The following is a 20,215-nucleotide window of genomic DNA, read 5'->3' as shown; positions in this document are numbered from 1 at the left end:
TCTATCTATCTATCTATCTATCTATCTATCTATCTATCTATCTATCTATCTATCCCCATGCATGCACCCCCCTCTACAACACCTTCTAGCTCTATTGCATATTATCTACTTAGCCTCGCTCTTCTCTTGTCACCCATCCCCAGCTGGCTGAGTTGAGGTGAGGTGCTGGTGAGATAGAGACACCACAGACCACAGACAATGCTGGGGGCTGACTCTTCTGGCTCCTGTGCCCGGTATCGTCCTTGGGATGGATGGGGCCCTAGGCAGCACTATTAAGCTGGTGCCCCTATGCTCAACTGCAGCCTGGGAGAAAGGGGATGATGCTTGCCAGCAAGTTACGGAAGTACAAATTAGATAAATGGACTGGAAGGTGTATGGAAGCTGGGTAGACTGTTGGGTCCAATGGGTAGTGATCAGCAGCTTGATGTCCGGTTGGCGGTCAGTTTCTAGCGGAGTGCCCCCAGGATCTGTTCTAGGACTGGTTTTGTTCAACATCTTTATTAATAACTGGGATGAGGGGATGGATTGCACCCTCAGCAAGTTTTCAGATGACACTAAGCTAGGGGGAGAGGTAGATATGCTGGAGGGTGAAGAGTCCAAAGTGACCGGGGTGATAGAGTCCAGAGTGACCTGGACAGATTAGAGGATTGAGCCAAAAGAAATCTGATGAGGTTCAACAAGGGCAAGTGCAGAGTCCTGCCCTGGGGACAGAAGAATCCCAAGCATTGCTACAGGCTGGGGTTGGAATGGCTAAGTAGCAGTTCTACAGAAAAGAACCTGGTGATTACAGTGGATGAGAAGCTGGATTTGAGTCCACAAGGTGCCCTTGTAGCCAAGAATGCTAATGGCATATTGGGGTGTATTAGGAGGAGCATTGCCAGCAGATCTAGAGAAGTGATTCTTCCCCTTTATTCAGCTCTGGGGAGGCCACATCTGGAGTGTTGTGTCCAGTTCTTGGCCCCTCACTTTAGAAAGGATGTTGGAGAGGGTCCGGAAGAGGGCAATTTGGGGGCTAGAGCACATGACCTATGAGGAGAGGCTGAGGGATTTGGGATTGTTTACTCTGCAGAAGAGAAGAGTGAGGGGGGATTTGAGAGCAGCCTTCAACTTCCTGAAGGGAGGTTCCAAAGAGGATGGAAAGAGGTTGTTCTCAGTGGGGGCAGATGGCAGAATGAGGAGCAATGGGCTCAATTTACAGTGGGGGAGAACTAGGTTGGATATTAGGACAAACTATTTCCCTAGGCGGGTGGGGAAGCGCTGGGATGGGTTACCCAGGGACGGGGTGGAATCTCCATCCCTAGAGGTGTTTAAGTCCTGGCTTGACAAAGCCCTGGCTGGGATGATTGAGTTGGGTTGGTCCTGCTTTGGGCAGGGGGATGGACTCATCGACTCCTAAGGTCTCTGCCCGCCCTGGGATTCTAGGATTCTATGCTCTAAGGATGTGACTTTACAAACTTCAGCACCACACCAATGACGTATTTTTAAAGCCCGTTGTAACTCCGGGCCTGCCCGACTAGCTCAGGAAATGCGGAAACTGGCAGGTTCTACCTGAGGCTGGTACATGCTGGGAAATAGCTTTGTGACCCCTTGACTGGCTCTATTACAGAATCAGTGTCTGCTCAGCGCTTGGAGAGGCTTCTTCACCTGCATGTTCACTAGATTGTCTCCGGAGGAAGCCGTGAGAGGAAGAACAGGGACAGGAAGAGGCGGGTGGGTGGACATTATGTTCCAACAGGACCCCAAATTTTCAGGAGCCCCACGCACTGCATGTTCTCTGTATGGGTAAGGAGGCCTTGCCTGTGACTGTTGCAGGAACACATGTAACTCCCATTCCCATGCCTGTCCATGCAGGAAAGTGGCAGGCAGCATTGGGCACAGAGAGTGGGAGAGTGGGAAGGGGGTCGCTGGGGCTGGATGGTGGTTGAGTCAAGCTGGTCCAGCCATTCCTCTGTCCCTAAGAACAGCCCCGTTCCCCGGCTTGGGTGCACTCACCTCTCTCACCCTGCCGGCATCAGGGGCAGCCTCTCCATTGCCCTGCTGTGGGAACGTGCCGGAGCCAGCCAGGGATTTAAATGAGTTTCTCTCCTTTGGGACCAATGCTGCACATGCTCCTGGGAGCTCATTGTGTGATGCAAATCCAGTGCCCTCCCCGTCGTATGCCCTGTGAGCGGGGGGCGGGGCATCCCATGGGAAGGCTTCGCTCCGTGGCTGTCTTTGGCTGCCCAGGGAAGCACGTCTACTAGCTGCATGGAGGTGGTTTCTCAAGGCCTCTGGCACCTTCTGAGGTCACTGGCGCTTTCCTGGGACAAAGGCATCGAGCATGATCTAAGCACAGGGGCTCCCTCACACTGGCTAGGGCTGGGACCACAGAGGGGCTGGGATCAGCACAGGGGCATTGGCTAGTGGAGCAGGGAGTCACCCCAGCCAGTGTCAATCCACCGGAGTTCTGCTGGTGTCAGTGTGTCCAGATCCCCACCCCATGTAAATCCGCCACCCCCTACTGAAGCCATCACAGCCGCAGCCCCATTGAACTTGACCTGCTGAGCCTGAACCTAGGAGAACACCCCAATGAATAATTCTTGCCACATTTACCATTGGGAGGCGGAGAAGGAATTTTCCCCACCTCGGATTGGCATTGGGTCTTCTTCCCTTCCTGGGATTGGTTTGGTTTAACATTGTCACTAATGCCCTGGAGAAGGGGATGGGTTGTGCCCTCAGCAAGTTCGCAGATGACACTGAGTTGGGGGAGAGGTGGATACATTAGAGGGCAGTGATAGGGTCCAGAGTGACCTAGACAGATTAGAGGATACAACCAAAAGAAATCTGATGAGGTTCAACAAGCACAAGTGCAGAGTCCTGCCCTGGGGACAGAAGAATCCCAAGCAGTGTTAGAGTGCATCTACACTGCACCCACCCATAGCTCGAGCTAAGCGATGCAATTGGAGCAATGCAAATTGTGTAGCTTATTTTGAGTTAATTTCAAAATAGCTTATTTTGAAATTAAGTGCTGCCTACACAGGATTTATTCTGAAAAAAATCACTATTCTAAAATGTCCCTTGCTCCTCATAGAACAAGGTTTAACAAGGACATCGGAATAGCGAGCCTGTTATATTTCAAAACAATGGGTGTGCTCACAAAACACATAATAGCTAGATCAGGAAACCTCCAGTATCCCAGAATAGCACTGCAGTGTAAGTGTAGCCTTATAGGCAGGGGACCAACTGGGTAGGTAGCAGTTTGGCAGAAAAGGACCTGGGGATAACAGTGTATGAGAAGCTGGATATGAGTCAACAGGGTGCCCTTGTAGCCAAGAAAGCTAATGTAATATTAGGTTGCATTAGGAGGAGCATTGCCAGCAGATCTAGAGAAGTGATTATTCCCCTTTATTTGGCTCTGGAGATGCCACATCTGGAGTATTGTGTCCAGTTCTGGATCCTATAGAAAGGATGTGAACACGCTGGAGAAAGTCCAGCAGAGGGCGACCAAAATGATGAGGGGGCTGGAGCACATGAGCTATGGGGAGATGCTGAGGATTTTGAACTTGTTTTATCTGCAGAAGAGAAGAAAGAGGGGGGATTTAATAGCAGCCTTCAACTTCCTGCAGGGGGGTTCCAAAGAGGCTGGAGAGAGGCTGTTCTCAGTGGGGGCAGGTGGCAGAACAAGGAGCAATGGGCTCAAGTTACACTGTGGGTGGTCTAAGTTGGGTATTAGGAAAAGCGATGTCCCTAGGCGGGTGGGGAAGCACTGGGATGGGTTCCCTAGGGAGGGGGTGGAATCTCCATCCCGAGAGGTTTTGAAGTCCTGGCTTGACTAAGCCCTGACTGGGATGATTGAGTGGGGATGTCAAAGGCACCTCAGGGAGGGATGTACTGCAGCAGCACATGGCAGCTGGGAACACGGTCGCTGACCTGGAACCCAGAAGGGTGGGCAGCTCAGGTCCCTCCATGGCTCACTGGCAAAGAGGCCTAAGCCCTGACACAGGAACTCTGCTATTCTGGAGCCCTTTTCCTCACTTGGCTTGGCTGGAGGGGTGAGCGCCTGAACGCCTGCCAAGAGTGGGCAGGACCTGGTGAGGGGGGTCGAGAGCAGAAAAATAGGGCAGTTCCACCCCCAGCCACTAGGGGGCACTCAGGTGGTGGTGGCCCCGTCCCAGGAGACCAGGCTCTTTGGGTCTCCAAGTGAATGTGTCTGGTCCCCAGGCCATGGGATGGGAGGGTGGTTCGACGGGAGTCAGTGGGGATGGGAGGCGCACAGGAACCAGGGATATACATGCGCTCAGTGTCTCCTTAGTCAGCCATCGGCGAGGGACTCGGGCCTTGGCAATAGGAGTCATGGCCGGGAATTGTTCAGCAAAATGGTTTTGCCGCTGTTCCTGCGGGAACCATGCCAATCCAGCCAAACCCAAACCAGCTCTTGGTGCCATGGAGCAACCCAACGCAAATTACGTTTAGTTAGAAACGCTGGTCACAGCTTCCTGTGTGAGACTGTCAGACAGAGAGGGGCCTGGGGGAGGAGGAGGAAGTGAGTTGTGTCAAAACAACTCCATTTTGAAACTGTAGCAAATATGCCCTCAAAATACTTCAAAAAGGAATAAATGGCTAAAACTAGATGCAGACGTTGGGGAAGTCTCTAAACCCAAGGTTTTTCCATTCACCCAAATGGATTTTTTCCCAGATTTTTAGTTCATAAACTATTTTGAATGTCGATGTTTCCTCCCAATTCCTAACAGGAACAAGTACAAAATGTCAGACATGTGCACGGGAAGGAAAACCCTCACGCCCAGTCCGGCTTACAAGTGTGGTGGCTCGTTGCTAGTCCGAGAGACTTGCCCAGTGGGGCCATGCACCACAGCCGAGTCCCAGGGAGTATTCCAGTGGTGCCCTGGTGACTTGCCAGCCGGGGAGACAGCCTGCTGTGGTGAGAACGCAATGACTGTTCAAAGGAACCAGGAAAGGGTTAGGGTTAAACTTCTGCATGGGCCAAAAAGTGCCCTGAGCTTTCCTGACACCTGGAGCAGTGACCCCAAACCCTCACAGCCAGGCTCAGCACCGACTCTCCAGAGACAGCACCCCCTGCTGAGCCCCCGAACCACACACTGCAGCACTGTGCCCCCTGCTGAGCCCCCAAACCACGCAGTGCAGCACTGTGCCCCCTGCTGAGACCCCCGAACCACGCAGTGCAGCACTGTGCCCCATGCTGAGCCCCCGAACCACGCAGTGCAGCACTGTGCCCCCTGCTGAGCCCCCCGAACCACGCACTGCAGCACTGTGCCCCCTGCTGAGCCCCCCGAACCACGCACTGCAGCACTGTGCCCCCTGCTGAGACCCCCGAACCACGCAGTGCAGCACTGTGCCCCATGCTGAGCCCCCGAACCACGCAGTGCAGCACTGTGCCCCCTGCTGAGCCCCCCGAACCACGCAGTGCAGCACTGTGCCCCCTGCTGAGCCCCCGAACCACGCACTGCAGCACTGTGCCCCCTGCTGAGCCCCCGAACCACGCACTGCAGCACTGTGCCCCCTGCTGAGCCCCCGAACCACGCAGTGCAGCACTGTGCCCCCTGCTGAGCCCCCGAACCACGCAGTGCAGCACTGTGCCCCATGCTGAGCCCCCGAACCACGCAGTGCAGCACTGTGCCCCCTGCTGAGCCCCCGAACCACGCACTGCAGCACTGTGCCCCCTGCTGAACCCCCGAACCACGCACTGCAGCACTGTGCCCCCTGCTGAGCCCCCGAACCACGCAGTGCAGCACTGTGCCCCCTGCTGAGCCCCCGAACCACGCACTGCAGCACTGTGCCCCCTGCTGAGACCCCCGAACCACGCACTGCAGCACAGTGCCCCCTGCTGAGCCCCCCGAACCACGCACTGCAACACAGTACCCCCTGATGAGCCCCCCGAACCACGCACTGCAGCACAGTGCCCCCTGCTGATCCCCCGAACCACGCACTGCAGCACTGTGCCCCCTGCTGAGACCCCCGAACCAAGCACTGCAGCACAGTGCCCCCTGCTGAGCCCCCCGAACCACGCACTGCAACACAGTACCACCTGCTGAGCCCCCGAAAAACGCACTGCAGCACTGTGCCCCCTGATGAGCCCCCGAACCACGCACTGCAGCACAGTACCACCTGCTGAGCCCCCGAAAAACGCACTGCAGCACTGTGGCCCCTGATGAGCCCCCCGAACCACGCACTGCAGCACAGTACCCCCTGATGAGCCCCCCGAACCACGCAGTGCAGCACTGTGCCCCCTGCTGAGCCCCCCGAACCACGTACTGCAGCACTGTGCTCCCTGCTGAGCCCCCCGAACCACACACTGCAGCACTGTGCCCCCTGCTGAGCCCCCGAACCACGCACTGCAGCACAGTGCCCCCTGCTGAGCCCCCCGAACCACGCACTGCAGCACTGTGCCCCCTGCTGAGTCCCCCGAACCACGCACTGCAGCACTGTGCCCCCTGCTGAGCCCCCCGAACCATGCACTGCAGCACTGTGCCTCCTGCTGAGCCCCCCGAACCACGCACTGCAGCACAGTGCCACCTGCTGAGCCCCCGAACCACGCACTGCAGCACAGTACCCCCTGCTGAGCCCCCGAACCATGCACTGCAGCACTGTGCCCCCTGCTGAGCCCCCCGAAACACGCAGTGCAGCACAGTGCCCCCTGCTGAGCCCCCCGAACCACGCACTGCAGCACTGTGCCCCCTGCTGAGCCCCCGAATAACGCACTGCAGCACTGTGCCCCCTGCTGAGCCCCCGAACCACGCACTGCAGCACAGTGCCCCCTGCTGAGCCCCCCAAACCATGCTCTGCAGCACTGTGCCCCCTGCTGAGCCCCCCGAACCACGCACTGCAGCACTGTGGCCCCTGCTGAGCCCCCCGAACCACGCACTGCAACACAGTGCCCCCTGATGAGCCCCCCAAACCACGCACTGCAGCACTGTGCCCCATGCTGAGCCCCCGAACCACGCACTGCAGCACTGTGCCCCCTGCTGAGCCCCCGAATCACGCACTGCAGCACAGTGCCCCCTGCTGAGCCCCCCGAACCACGCACTGCAGCACTGTGCCCCCTGCTGAGCCCCCGAACCACGCACTGCAGCACAGTGCCCCCTGCTGAGCCCCCCGAACCACGCACTGCAGCACTGTGCTCCCTGCTGAGCCCCCTGAACCACGCACTGCAGCACTGTGCTCCCTGCTGAGCCCCCCGAACCACACACTGCAACACAGTGCCCCCTGATGAGCCCCCGAACCACGCACTGCAGCACAGTGCCCCCTGCTGAGCCCCCCAAACCACGCTCTGCAGCACTGTGCCCCCTGCTGAGCCCCCCGAACCACGCACTGCAGCACTGTGGCCCCTGCTGAGCCCCCCGAACCACGCACTGCAACACAGTGCCCCCTGATGAGCCCCCCAAACCACGCACTGCAGCACTGTGCCCCATGCTGAGCCCCCGAACCACGCACTGCAGCACTGTGGCCCCTGCTGAGCCCCCGAATCACGCACTGCAGCACAGTGCCCCCTGCTGAGCCCCCCAAACCACGCACTGCAGCACAGTGCCCCCTGCTGAGCCCCCCGAACCACGCACTGCAGCACAGTGCCCCCTGCTGAGCCCCCCAAACCACGCACTGCAGCACAGTGCCCCCTGCTGAACCCCCTGAACCACACACTGCAGCACTGTGCCCCCTGCTGAGCCCCCGAACCACGCACTGCAGCACTGTGCCCCCTGCTGAGCCCCCTGAACCACGCACTGCAGCACTGTGCCCCCTGCTGAGCCCCCTGAACCACGCACTGCAGCACAGTGCCCCCTGCTGAGCCCCCCAAACCACGCACTGCAGCACTGTGCCCCCTGCTGAGCCCCCGAACCACGCACTGCAGCACTGTGCCCCCTGCTGAGCCCCCTGAACCACGCACTGCAGCACTGTGCCCCCTGCTGAGCCCCCTGAACCACGCACTGCAGCACTGTGCCCCCTGCTGAGCCCCCCGAACCACGCACTGCAGCACTGTGCCCCCTGCTGAGCCCCCCGAACCACGCACTGCAGCACAGTGCCCCCTGCTGAGCCCCCCGAACCATGCACTGCAGCACTTTGCCGCCTGCCGAGCCCCTTCAAACTTAGGATATGTCTACACTACCCTGCTAATTTGAACTAGCGGGGTAATGTAGGCATACCACAATTGCAAATGAAGCCCGGGATTTGAATTTCCCGGGCTTCATTTGCATAAGTGCAACGCCGCCATTGTTAAATCCCCGCTTGGTCGAACCCTGTGCCGCGTGGCTACACGCGGCACGAACTAGGTAGTTCGAACTAGGCTTCCTAGTTCGAACTACCGTTACTCCTCGTGGAATGTGGGGGATTGGATTAGAGTGGGGGTGGGTGTCTGGGGAAAAGGAAGTGGAGAGGATTGGGTTAAAGCGGGGGGGGGGGTCTGGCTCTGGGGAAGGGAAGAGGATTGGATTAGAGTTGGGGGTGCCTGGCTCTGGGGTAAAGGAGGGGGATTGGGTTAGAGCCGTGGTCACCAGCCAGTTGATCGTGATCAACTGGTCAATTGTGGGGGCATGACCAGCTGATCACGATGCATTCCAACCCTCCCCCCATTCCCTCCCACTCCCAAGAAGAAGCCCATGTTGATGCTACTTCCAGCAAAAATGGAGGTAGTGCGCTGGCTTCCTGTGGCTTGTGGGGGAAGTCCCATAGCTACGAGCCTCAGGAAGTACGCAGGCTGCTCTTCCCCTCCCCTAAGCAGCTGGAGCACTTCCTGAAATGCCAGGACTGTTGCACCACTGGGGACTTTCCCCTCTGCTGCCTGCCTGTGTGGGAGATGGGGGAGAATAGGAATCCCAGGACTGCATGCCAGCTCCAACTTCTCAGGAAGCACATGGCTGTCATGGGGAGCAGAGGAAGAGTGCACACAGTTGGAGCTGGCATGCAGTCCTGGGACTCCTGCACATGCACGCACACACATACCCTGTGCAGGCAGGCAGCAGGGGGAAGGACGGACCTGGAGTTTCAGAGAGCACACCAGCTGTTTAGGGGAGGGGAGGGGAAGAGCAGCCTTCATGCTTCCTGAGACCTGGGATCCCCAGGTAACAGCCAGGCTGTCCCTGTCTCTTCCCCTTGGCCAGACCCTTGCCCCAGACCTGACCAGCACCCTCAGAGGCATAGCAAGTGGGGTACAGGGGGGGAGTTGCCCCTGGGCATCATGCTAGGGAGGTGCCAGGCTGGGGTGGGACCTGAGTGCACAGGCCCATGTGATGCATGGGGTTAGCCAGGAGTAGGGCCCTAACAAGGGCGAGGCAAGTGAGGCACTTGCCTCAGGAGTACAGCTGAGGGGGAGCAGTCCCAAAGCTATGCTCCACATCTGGGGTTTCAGGATGTGCATGGGCTGCACTTCCCCTCCCCAAACAGCTGGCACCCTGCCTGAACAGGGTATGTGGTGCGCCAGTGACTTCCTTCCCCTGCTGCCTGCCTGCAGAGGGGAAGGGAGTGGGAGTCCCGGGGCCACTCCAGCTCCGACTGTGCAGGAAGTGTGCGGCTGTTGTGGGGAGAGAGGAACAGGGCGTGCACTTCCTGAGCAGTTGGAGCTGGTGCGGTCCCAGGACTTCTACTCCCCTCCCCCCCAGAAGGCAGGCATCAGGGGAAGGAAGTCGCAAGTGCACCCCAGACCCGGCTGTTCAGGAAATGTGCCAGCTGTTTGGGGGAGAGGGAACCAGTGCACGTGCTTCCTGAGACCCCAGACCTGGTGCGCAGCTGCAGGATCCCCAGGTACTGGCCCCAGCTGTCCCCCTGGCCAGACCCCCTCCACACGAGTACCCTGCCCCCACCAACATCCTGTCCCCTGCCCCAGCACCCTGTCCCCTACCCCCACCAGCACCCTGCCACAGTACAGTGTTCCCTGCCCCAGCACCTACCAGCACCCTATCCCCTGCCCCCACCAGCACCCTGCCACCTGCCCCAGAACCCTGCTCGAACACCCTATCCCCTGTCCCAGCACCCACCAGCACCCTGCCCCAGCACCCTGTCCCCTGCCCCCACCAGCACAGTTGGGGCCACATTAGTGAAGCTTGGGGGCTTTTGGAGGGGTTGTTTTTTTGTATCTCACTTGTGTGGCCCTGACTAACTTTTCTGTGGGTCAGTGACCCCTGAATCAAAACAGGTTCCCCGCCCCTCTCATAAATAAAGACAATGCTGAAACATTTTGTGTCTGACATAATATTTTATTTAAAAATGAAGCCTGGCCAACAAGCCCCCAATTGGGGCCAAGGCCCTATCTGGTCAAAGCATCATAACACTCCTGTACCCCCCCAGACCCCAAACCTGGGACCATCATACATTGGAACTTCCTGTCCTGAGCATCTCACATCCCCAAACTCCTGCACCTCCACATCTCCAGTCTTCTTCCACAACACTCCTGCACCATCCACACACTGCATATCTGTGTCCTGAGCGCATCATACTCCCAGCCTCCCTGCCCTGAGACCCTCGTGCACCTCAGCCCAAACTCCTGTACCCTCACATCCACAAGCCTGTGGCTTGCTCAGCACCCTAACTCTCCACCTGAGCCCAACACTCCCCAGCCTGGAGCTTCCTCCCTGAACCAGCATCCCCTTCTCCACCTCCTGCATCCAAATTCCCTCCCGTGGCTTGCACCTCTCACCCCTTCCCACACCCAAATCCCTCATTCCCACCCCAGAGCCCGCACCTCTGTCTCAACCCAGGGAGAGTGGCTCTTGTCTGAAATGTCCTGTAATGTTATTTTTATCACTATATTTTGTGTACTATATATATCTACCTAGATAGATAGATAGATAGATAGATAGATAGATAGATAGATAGATAGATAGATAGATAGATAGATTTGGCTCTTAGTCTCTAACGGGTTGGCCACCCCTGCTCTAAGAGGTGTCAGCAGGGCCACATTACGGTCTTCATAGGCTTGAGGCACTCCCATAGTGGTAGGCCTGTAAGTTAGTTTATATATAAGAGAGAAACATCGCACGGCCTCCCCTCCTAGCCGTGAATTGTATGTTATACCTGTACACTGTTTGTTGACTACAGATGATAAATTATTACGTTTGATTTAGCAGTTTTCTTTTCTTATTTTCAAGTCAATTATGAATGTTTTTAGGCCCTAAACTTCCTTTGTAGGCCCTAGGCACTGTGCCTATTGTGCCTAGTGGATAATCTGGTTCTGGGAGTTTGTGCCACTACATGGGACAGAGCCGTCCGCCCACCCCCAAGCTGTCAGGGGTCACACTGGGGCTTTGCCTGTGCTGAACAACACCTCTAACAAGGCCCCATGGAGTCTGTTGATGGGGAGGGCTCAAGAGGTATGTCAAAACCCAGCTGGGGCCAACGGTTTCACACTGGTGTCGTTATGCAGACACGAGGGGAGGGCCAGACCCCGGGGCATGGAGAAGAGAACCCAGGGGTGCAAGGTTATAAGAAGCTGACCAGATCCAGCATGTGTCAGAGCTGAAGCACAAATTAAACAGGGGAGAGAAATGAGTCCTAGAAATAGAGAAACGGCTGGCTTGGCTCAGTGCCCTGCCCCTCTAGCTCTCCACAGTGCCTGGCCCCAGCTGCCTCAAAGACACGGGCAGGGACATAGAATGGGGGTGACCCTGGGCTAATCTCCACAAGCCGTCCCATCCGAGGGGGACCAGGCTTTGGACTGGGTGACGGGTGGTTTGGGGGAGATGCAAAGGGATGAAGGGAGATGTCTGGGCTGATGAGAAGGGCTCAGTGCACTAGCCACAGCTGGGCACACGGTCAGGGGCTGCATCCGTCTGTGCCACTTCAGAGACTCACGTTTTCATGTCTGAGGAGACCCTCCGGCTCAGCTAGTCTGATCTCCGGGACAATCCCATGTGTGGAGCCCAGGAGCTCACGCCTTCCTGACGCCTGAGGGATGGGAGGACCTTAAAAGCCAGCAAATCCCTGTCGGTAAGTCCGGTCCAATGGCCAGTCATTCTCATGCATGGACTTTTCTTCTCCATGTCTCTATGGAACTTTGGGGGATGGGCTAGGAGTGGGGTCTAGTGGGCTAGTGCGAGGGAGCTGGGGGCCAGGAAGCCTGGGTTCAAGGCCCCTTCTGGGAGGCAAACGGGGATGGGGGGCTGGAGCCCTACATGTAGGATTATTTCCCTGTGGGGGATGATGAGTGGGGACTATTGGATGAGAACAGGGCAGGCTGGGAGTCAGAAGGGCTGGATTCTCTCCCCAGGTGAGGTGCCCTGCATTGGTACCCAGTCAGCTGCTCATGGGTTTGATTCTGGCTTCTGCAAAGCAGGGAGTTTTAGCCCAAATTCCCCTGCCAAGGTCCCCCATTGTTTCTCCCTTGGCTACCCATTAACACCCTCCATTCACCTGCAGGGACACAGGCCAAGTCGATGGAGTGCGGGAACGGATCCCAGCTGACCCATTTCGTCCTTGTGGGGCTCCCGTACCCCCCTGAGCTGCGGGTGCCCTTGTTCCTCTTCTTCCTCCTCATCTACCTGCTGACGCTGGGCGGGAACCTGCTCATCCTGCTGGCGGTGGCCCGGGAGCGCCAGCTGCACAAGCCCATGTACTGGTTCCTCTGCCACTTGTCCTTCCTGGACATGACGGTCTCCTCCGTGGTGGTGCCCAAGGTGGTGGCCGGCTTCCTGCCGGGTGGTGGGGCCATCTCCTTCCAGGGCTGTGTCGCTCAGGTCTATTTCTTCCACTTCCTGGGCTGCACCGAGTGCTTCCTCTACACGGTCATGGCCTACGACCGCTTCCTGGCCATCTGCAAGCCGCTGCGCTACGGCGTCCTGATGAGCCGCAGAGTCTGCCTGCTCCTGGCCGCAGGGACCTGGCTAGGGGGCGCCCTGCACTCACTGCTAGAAACCGCGCTCACCTTCCGGCTGCCCTACGGCCGGGACACCCAGGTAGGCTACATCTTCTGCGACATCCCGGCTGTGCTGAAGCTGGCCTGCGGGGACACGTCACTCAACGAGCTGGTGACATTAGTAGATGTGGGATTCGTGGCCATGACCTGCTTTCTGCTGATCCTGACGTCCTACGTCTACATCGTCTCAGCCATCCTGAGGATCCGCTCTGCCAAGGGCAGGCGCCGGGCCTTCTCCACCTGTGCGGCTCACCTCACCGTGGTGGTCACCTACTACGTGCCCCTGGTCTTCATCTACCTGCGGCCGGGTTCCCAGGACCCCGTGGACAGGGTGGTGGCTGTTTTCTACACCACAGTGACCCCGTTCCTCAACCCCCTCATCTACACACTGAGGAACAAAGAGATGAAAGCTGCCCTGATGAGACTGGGGGGCAGGAGACTGCCTGGGTTGGAAGAATGAGTCTCCTGCCTGGGCACAGGACAGGGAGAGAGAGGGACTTGGAAATGAGCCTCTGGACTCCTGGTTTCTGGCTCTGGCAGGGGAGTGTCTCATGGTAAGGGCAAAGGGGCCTGGGAGTTGGGGAGGGTGGCCTGAGAGTCTCTCTGCCACAGACTCGCTGTGTGACCTTGGGCCAGTCCCTTGGCATCAGTCACCCCATGCAGGTCATTTTGCTACTGCACGGCACGCAGGGCTGCGAGGCTAAGATTATCACCGCCTGGGAAGACAGGGCCGTCCTTTGGGTGTACAGGGCCCCTGGCAGTCCTGCTGAACTGGTGCCCCATGCCCCACTGGCAGACCAAGGGGGGCAGGGAATGGTGTTTTAGAGCTGTGGTTCTACACTCTTCAGCAACACACAAATGAAATGTGTTTCAATCATATTTTAAACCCAGGTCCTGTTGACTAACACTGGGGCTGGCACAAGCCTGTGAAATGGCTTCATGACCACGTGGCTGGCTCTGTCTCAGGGTCAGTGTCTGCTCCTGGCTCTGGCAGGCTTTGTCACTAGTGAGTTAACGAGAGCCTCTCTGGAGGAAACAGAGCCACAGACCAGGGAGAGGGAAAGGCGGGTGTGTGGACACTAAGGGTATGTCTAGACTACATCCCTCTGTAGCCAGAGCCATGTAAATTAGTCATACCGACATAGTCAATGAAATAGGGATTTAAATATCCCCTGTTTCATTAGAATAAAAATGGCTAACACGTTTTGCCAGCTCAGCTGTTTGTCGGCACAAACCGGCAGTCAAGACAGGGATCGGTCAGCAAGGAAAGCCTTTGCCGACCGATCCTGTAAATCTTGTTGCACGAGGCATAAGAGATCAGTCAGCAAAGGCTTTCCTTGCTGACCGATCCCCCTCTTGGCTGACGGTTCATGCCGACAAACAGCTGAGCCGGCACAATGCGGTGGCCATTTTTATTCTAATGAAGCGGGGGATATTTAAATCCCCATTTCATTGATTATGTTGGTATGTCTAATTCACATGCCTCTGGTGACAGAGGCATGTAGTCTAGACATACCTTAAAATCCAGCGGTGCCCCAAACTTTCCAGCACTCTACACTGTGCAGGTGGGTATGGACAGTTCTGTGGGAGGAGGCTGCAGGCAAAGGAGCCAGAGGAAAAGGCGTTCTGGTGTCTGCAAGGGCTCTGACTCCGGCACTGGCGGTGCAGGGCTGGGAGTGGTGTGTTCGATCTGTGTTGGGCCCTGCTCCGTGCCATGGTGCTGATGTACCAAGGCAAGAAGATGGGAAACCACAGAATCTGAAGCTCATCTAAGAAGGGACCTTGGGGCAGGATCCAGGTGTTGGCCACCCGATTGCTGAGTGTTGCTTCGCCCAGCGCACTAGCCCAGCCTTTGGAGCTGTCCAAGCTCTTCACCTGCTCCAATAAAAAGTCTGTCACCACATGGTCATGTTTTTGTAACCCTCCCCCCATATGCCACATGCTCTTGTGTCTTGTCTCGGATTGGAGTGCCCTGCCTTCCAGGCCCCGCGGTCTCCGCATGTCTCTGTATGGCGTGGTACGTGGCATTCAAAGCAGCGTGTGCAGAAGACACAATGCACAGGCAGTGCAAACCCAAGGATGTTGTGTTGATGAGCGTAGTCATCACACCTCAGTTCAGTCTTCTATTCGCATTTTTTCTTCCTTCCGTCATTTGTCTTCTGAGCTCTCAACAGTGGGTGACATTTACAGAACCTCCTTGTTGATTTGGGAGACAAAGTCCCGTTTGCAAAGACCATGCAGGAGCCCAGTTCTCACAGGAGTTCTGTGCAACGGAGGTGCCCAACGGCCTGCTGGTGAAGGGAGCACCACCACCGAACAGGCACAGATGGGCACTAGTGGGATTTCCCAATGGACCTGGGTGTTTAGCCCCAACTTCTTGTCACAGTTCTCAGTGACTGCGTCTATATTTCTCCCTGGTGGTCTACCAGGGGCATGTCCCTTTGCTCCCACCTCCTTAGCTATCATTGCCTTTCTTGGGTGCAGACCATGGCTCTCTCCAGGCCCGGGGAGGGGGGAGGGACAAAGAGAGCAATTGCCCCCTCGCATGGTTGACTAATATGGTGCCACCCAAGTGTTTTCACATAGCGCAGCTGTAGCAGCCTGGCAGTGGCTGTGGGAGCCCCGGAGCTTCCTGCCCCTTGTAAAACCCTGGAGGGGTCAGGGCTAGGCCAAGAGCGGAGGGGAGCAGGCACTGGGGTTGGGGGTTCTGAGGCTGGGCAGCAGGGTTGGCACAGAGGGGAGTGGGGTGGCCCAGACTGTGGGTGTGTCTGTGGGCTGAGGTGGGCTGCGATGGGGTACAGACAGGAGGGGAACTAGCCCTGCGGCTGGATCTCTGTGGCTGTGGGTCCGGGGGGAGGGGGTGGATTGAGGCAGGGCAGCCCACGCTGTGGGGGTGTTTATGACTGAGAATGGAAACAGTGTGTTTCACAGAGACCTGAGAGAACACTGTCCCCCAGAGCCCTCCCCCAGCTCCTCACACCCAGGCCCTGCTGGGCTTAGAGGCCAGGCCCAGGCTGCCTGATGGTGGAGGGCCAAGGGGGCATTTTCCTGGAGCCTGGGTGATTTAAAGGGGCCTGGGACTCCTGCAGCCACTGCCCTGAGGGGTTCTTAGGCACATGCCCACATCCCCCACAGGCCGCAGAGCAGCTCAGCCGGCTGGTGGAGCACGCTGCTGGTGTGTGCCGGGGCAGGCGAGTCAGAACTGCCGCAGAGCCAGGGTTAGGGTGAGTGAGTGGGGAGGGGAGAGTCAGGCTGGGAAGGGAAGGAGGACGCTAAGCTCTGGGTCTAGAACCAGGCATGGGGCTGTGGGGATCAATGGGGGAAGTGGAACTGGCCTATGAGTGGCTGGGAGGTGCCAGGCTGGGAAGGGAAAAGCGCAGAGGGGTGGGGCAGAGATAAGAAGGAGCTGAGGGGAGCACGAGAGTCACAAAACCTTGTAGGGGAGGGACAGAGCTGGCTGGGGGTGGCCGGGGGCAGAGGGGAAGGAGCCGAGCTGGATGCAGATGGAGTGGGGGGTAGATCTGGGCCACGAGGAGGCCAAGCTGGGTATAGTACCCCCACAGGGGGTGGAGAGGGAAGGAAGGTGGGAGGAGCTTGTCTGGACAGGTGGGGGTTGGGGCTGTGACCCATCAGCACATTCTCTGATTGAGGGGTGGCACTTGGGTTTCTCTGGGTTGGGGGAGGGGATTTGTTGTTCCCTCTGAAGGAGGGGCACAGGGTGGCTCATTTATTGTGCTGTCTTGGGGCCCGGAATTCCTGCCACTGGGCCTGGCTCTCTCCCATCTGATGGAGGCTTTTCTAGGCTGAAGAACTCCCTACCCTGCATTATTTCATCAACAGCTGGTCTGTCTGTTTCTCCTCTCCCTCAGGGCCTGGCACCGTCTCGCTGCTCCCGTTTGAGCTCACATCATTTCTCCTAAGCAAGCACATTTTATTCTTAGAGTAAAAGCAACACAGAGAGCCCCTATTCCCCTAGTTCTAAAAAACCGTAAAAATTAAAAGAAGCGACATGCTGACCCAGCTCCCACCGGCTCCACCCTCCATGAATTAGCTCTTCAGACCTCTCCCTGGGTGCCTTGCATGGTCAGAAGCTCATGAGAGCCAAAGGGTCAAGTTACCTCCAGGACCATAGGCTTAGTCCCTCCTTTGAGTGTGCATGGGAGGGGGGCAGGGAGGGAGTTGATCTGGAGTTTGCAGGATCAGGAGTGAATGGGTTTGTCTTCCTGGGACATCACTTGGAGAGGCCTCCCAAGAACCTCCTGGCCCCCTTCTCACACTGCCCCAAACAAGCCTGTGAAGTCCCCCCATCCCCCAATGTTGCCGTAGTCAGCGACTTAGAAAAGTGACGCTCAGTGCACAAGACCACGGGCACAGGGCCAGATTCTGAAAGGGGCTCTCAGGGGTGCTGCCCCTAAACCTCTTGGGTGTGGGGGAAGGGAAAGCTCTGTCTCTGTGCTTGTCTGCCGGCCAATGGGAGCAATGAGGGGTGATGCAAGTGTGACGTAGTGAGGGTACCTTGCTGGTTGCTAGGCTTGGGTTGTGAGTGACCCCTACTGGCTGCTGTCTGTACCACAGCCCAGCAGAGTAGCTGATGAGACAGGGAGGTGACCTGTCTGACCAGTTACCTCCCAGGGAGAGGAACAAAGGAAGGTGGAATGTCGCCCCTGGCTGGGGGGCAGGGCTGGAAGGGATGGTTAGTTAGTTTTGGTCTGGGAAGCAGGGGGGAAGAAGTTAGGGAGGGGGCTGGGATTGTAGGGCCCAGCCACCCCCATCTCAAGGGGGGGGGCATTGAGGCCTCCTAGCCCCCGTTCCTGTAACCAGATTACCTCTGTGCTGTGCTGTATCCTGGAGAAGCAATAAACTCCCTCTATTCTACTGGCTGGTGGAGTCTGTTCCTGCCACTATGGGGGTGCAGGAGGTGGGGGACCCCGATCCACCGCCACAGCCAGCAAGAGCTGTTCCCCTCCCAAAGGGGAGCTGAGCCCGGTAAGCACCCTAATCCCCTACCAGCTCTGTCTGCTAAGCCTCTGGAGTGCATCCTTTGTTAGGCTGGGTATCAGTCTTTACAGGATTAGTTGCTCCTGATGTTATGAGCTGGAATGAAGATGGGAATTAAAACAAAGACTTAGGAACCCTCCGGGGCCCCCTTTGAATCGGGGCCCCCTTTGTATCTCCACCCATGTAGAGGGGATCCCTTTGTTCTCCCTCTGGGAATGTGCCTCTCAAAATGGAGCTAGTCCCAGAAGCAAGTCACCTGTCCATGCACAACTCAGACCTTAGCAACCATGGCTCATATGCTGCTCCAGACATTTACAGCAAAGATCCTCAGACGTGGACTGGTACCGCCTGAGGTGCATTGTCAGTCAAGTTCTCCTATTCACTTGACTAGCCGTCCTTTCACACTGGGTTGGCCAAGCCTGTCTCCCAGGAGCAAACATTGGAAAGACAATTACAAGGCCAATTCTCATAACTTCTAATACAAAAATGATCCAGGCATATGAACAGTATAAACAGAATCAGCAAACCTTTCTCTTTCACTACCCCACATGGCCACTTTGTACAAGATTTGGTGCAAACAGAGAACATTGGTGGAAACAATGTTTTACATGGTCACCTCAGAAATTCAATAACTTCACAATGGGGCTTCATCCTGCCAGGAGGGCTCTGGACTCAATGACTTCACAAGGTCCCTTCCCGTCCTAGTACTCTAGGATTCTATGATTTGCAAAAGATGCTGCAAAGAGCTTCTGCAGACCTGTGGAGCAAGGCTGAGATTTCAGTCAGCTACAAGGTTTGGGTCTCCCATTCCTACGGCACAGACCGAGTGTGTCCATCCATTAGGCAGCTTTGCCTCACACCACGTCTGCGAAAGCTGGGGGTCAATTCTATGATTTCTAGATATCTGGCTAGATATTGGTCCTGCCCGGACCAAATGACCTCTCGAGATCCCTTCTCATCCTGGTGTTCTATGATTCTATGATTCTAGTCAGGTAGGACAGTCCTGGAATGGGCGGAGAGAGGGTAGTTCACAAAAGCCAACAAGCACCCAACAGACGTATTTGTGGGTGCATTTCCTTGTGGACTCCATCAACGTGCAGGCATCAGACCCCCTCTCAGTTTTCTCAGAGCCGCTTTCACCTCCTTGTTGCGCAGGGTGTAGATGACCGGGTTCAGCATGGGCGTTGCCACATAGCCAAAGAGCTGCACGGCCGTCACCATCACAGTGCTCAGCTCGGGCTGGGTGTAGACCAGGGCACAGGGCCCGAAGAAGAGCATCACCACCACCAGATGGGAGGTGCAAGTGGAGGCCGCTTTGCGCCGCCCTTCGGCTGAGTTCATCTTCACAACGGAGTAGACAATGCGGACGTAGGACAATAGGATGAGAAGGAAGCAGGTCGTGGGCACCACCCCAGTGTTGGTGAAGGTCACGGTCTCGATGATGTACGTGTCAGCACAGGCCAGCTTGGCCACGGGGAAGATGTCACAGAAGAAATAGTCCACCACGTTGGACCCGCAGTAGGGCAGCGTGAAGGTCAGGCTGGTGAGGATGGTGGCATGGAAGCAGCTGGTGATCCAAGTGCCAGCAGCCAGGAGGGAGCACACCCTGCGGTTCATGATGAGCAGGTAGCGCAGTGGGTGGCAGATGGCCACGTATCGGTCATAGGCCATGACCGTGCAGAGCAGGCACTCAGTGCTTCCCAGGAAGTGATAGAAGAAGACCTGGGCCATGCACCCGCCTACCGAGATGGTTCTGTTCTTGGCCCAGAGGCTGGCCAACAATTTGGGGATGCTGACGGAAGAAAAACCAAGGTCTACGATGGAGAGGTTGCAGAGGAAGAAGTACATGGGGGTGTGCAGACGGGGGTCGCCAAATATGGCTGATAGGATGAGCATGTTGCCAAGCAGGGTGCAGAGGTAGAAGGCCAAGAAAGTGAAGAAGAGGATGGTCTGGAGTCCATCGGTGTTGGGGATGCCTAAGAGGATAAAATGAGTCACCATCGTGTGGTTGACCAGCTCCATTTGGGTATCTTTCCTGGGTAGGGGAGAGAAATAAACCAGTGAGTTACGCAAACAAAATTCCCTGCCACCCTGCAGCTGTGATGTCACTCTGCGGGACATTGCTCACATGCCTCACTTTCATTAGGAGCGGGCACTCCAGTGCCAGTTGGGTGAGGACCTGATTGTGGTGGCTCTGAAGGTTCGGAGAATATGTCGCCTTTGAGGATCCTGCAGTCACAAACTGACAAAGGGGACCATTCAATTCACTTAGCTAGGGCAAGATTAGGGTCCAGAGTGACCTGGACAGATTAGACCAGGGGTTCTCAAATCCTGTGATACTGCGACCTCCCGCTAAGTTGCTCA

At 56.8% G+C, this 20,215-nt stretch overlaps 2 protein-coding genes across 2 annotated transcripts; one reads left to right on the top strand and one right to left on the bottom strand.

Annotated features, from left to right (window-relative positions):
• Positions 1–12,371: 12,371 nt before the first annotated feature.
• On the top strand, positions 12,372–13,313 carry LOC102446206 (olfactory receptor 10G6-like). The gene has a single exon (XM_006120167.2). The coding sequence runs from the start codon at positions 12,375–12,377 to the stop codon at positions 13,311–13,313; it is 939 nt and encodes a 312-aa protein (XP_006120229.2). The 5' UTR covers positions 12,372–12,374.
• Positions 13,314–18,940: 5,627 nt separating this feature from the next.
• Positions 18,941–19,882, bottom strand: LOC102445962 (putative olfactory receptor 10D4). The gene has a single exon (XM_006120166.2). The coding sequence runs from the start codon at positions 19,871–19,873 to the stop codon at positions 18,941–18,943; it is 933 nt and encodes a 310-aa protein (XP_006120228.2). The 5' UTR covers positions 19,874–19,882.
• Between the last annotated feature and the right edge of the window lie 333 nt (positions 19,883–20,215).

The sequence above is a fragment of the Pelodiscus sinensis genome, chromosome 30 (genome assembly GCF_049634645.1).
Source record: "Pelodiscus sinensis isolate JC-2024 chromosome 30, ASM4963464v1, whole genome shotgun sequence".
Taxonomy (NCBI): domain Eukaryota; kingdom Metazoa; phylum Chordata; order Testudines; family Trionychidae; genus Pelodiscus; species Pelodiscus sinensis.
The sequence above is the reverse complement of the archived record's forward strand: the minus strand, read 5'-3'. Positions and strand labels throughout refer to the sequence as shown.

Coding starts and splice junctions, on each gene's coding strand:
- LOC102446206 (XM_006120167.2), top strand. CDS start 12,375: ATGGAGTGCGGGAACGGATCCCAGCTGACCCATTTCGTCCTTGTGGGG.
- LOC102445962 (XM_006120166.2), bottom strand. CDS start 19,873: ATGGAGCTGGTCAACCACACGATGGTGACTCATTTTATCCTCTTAGGC.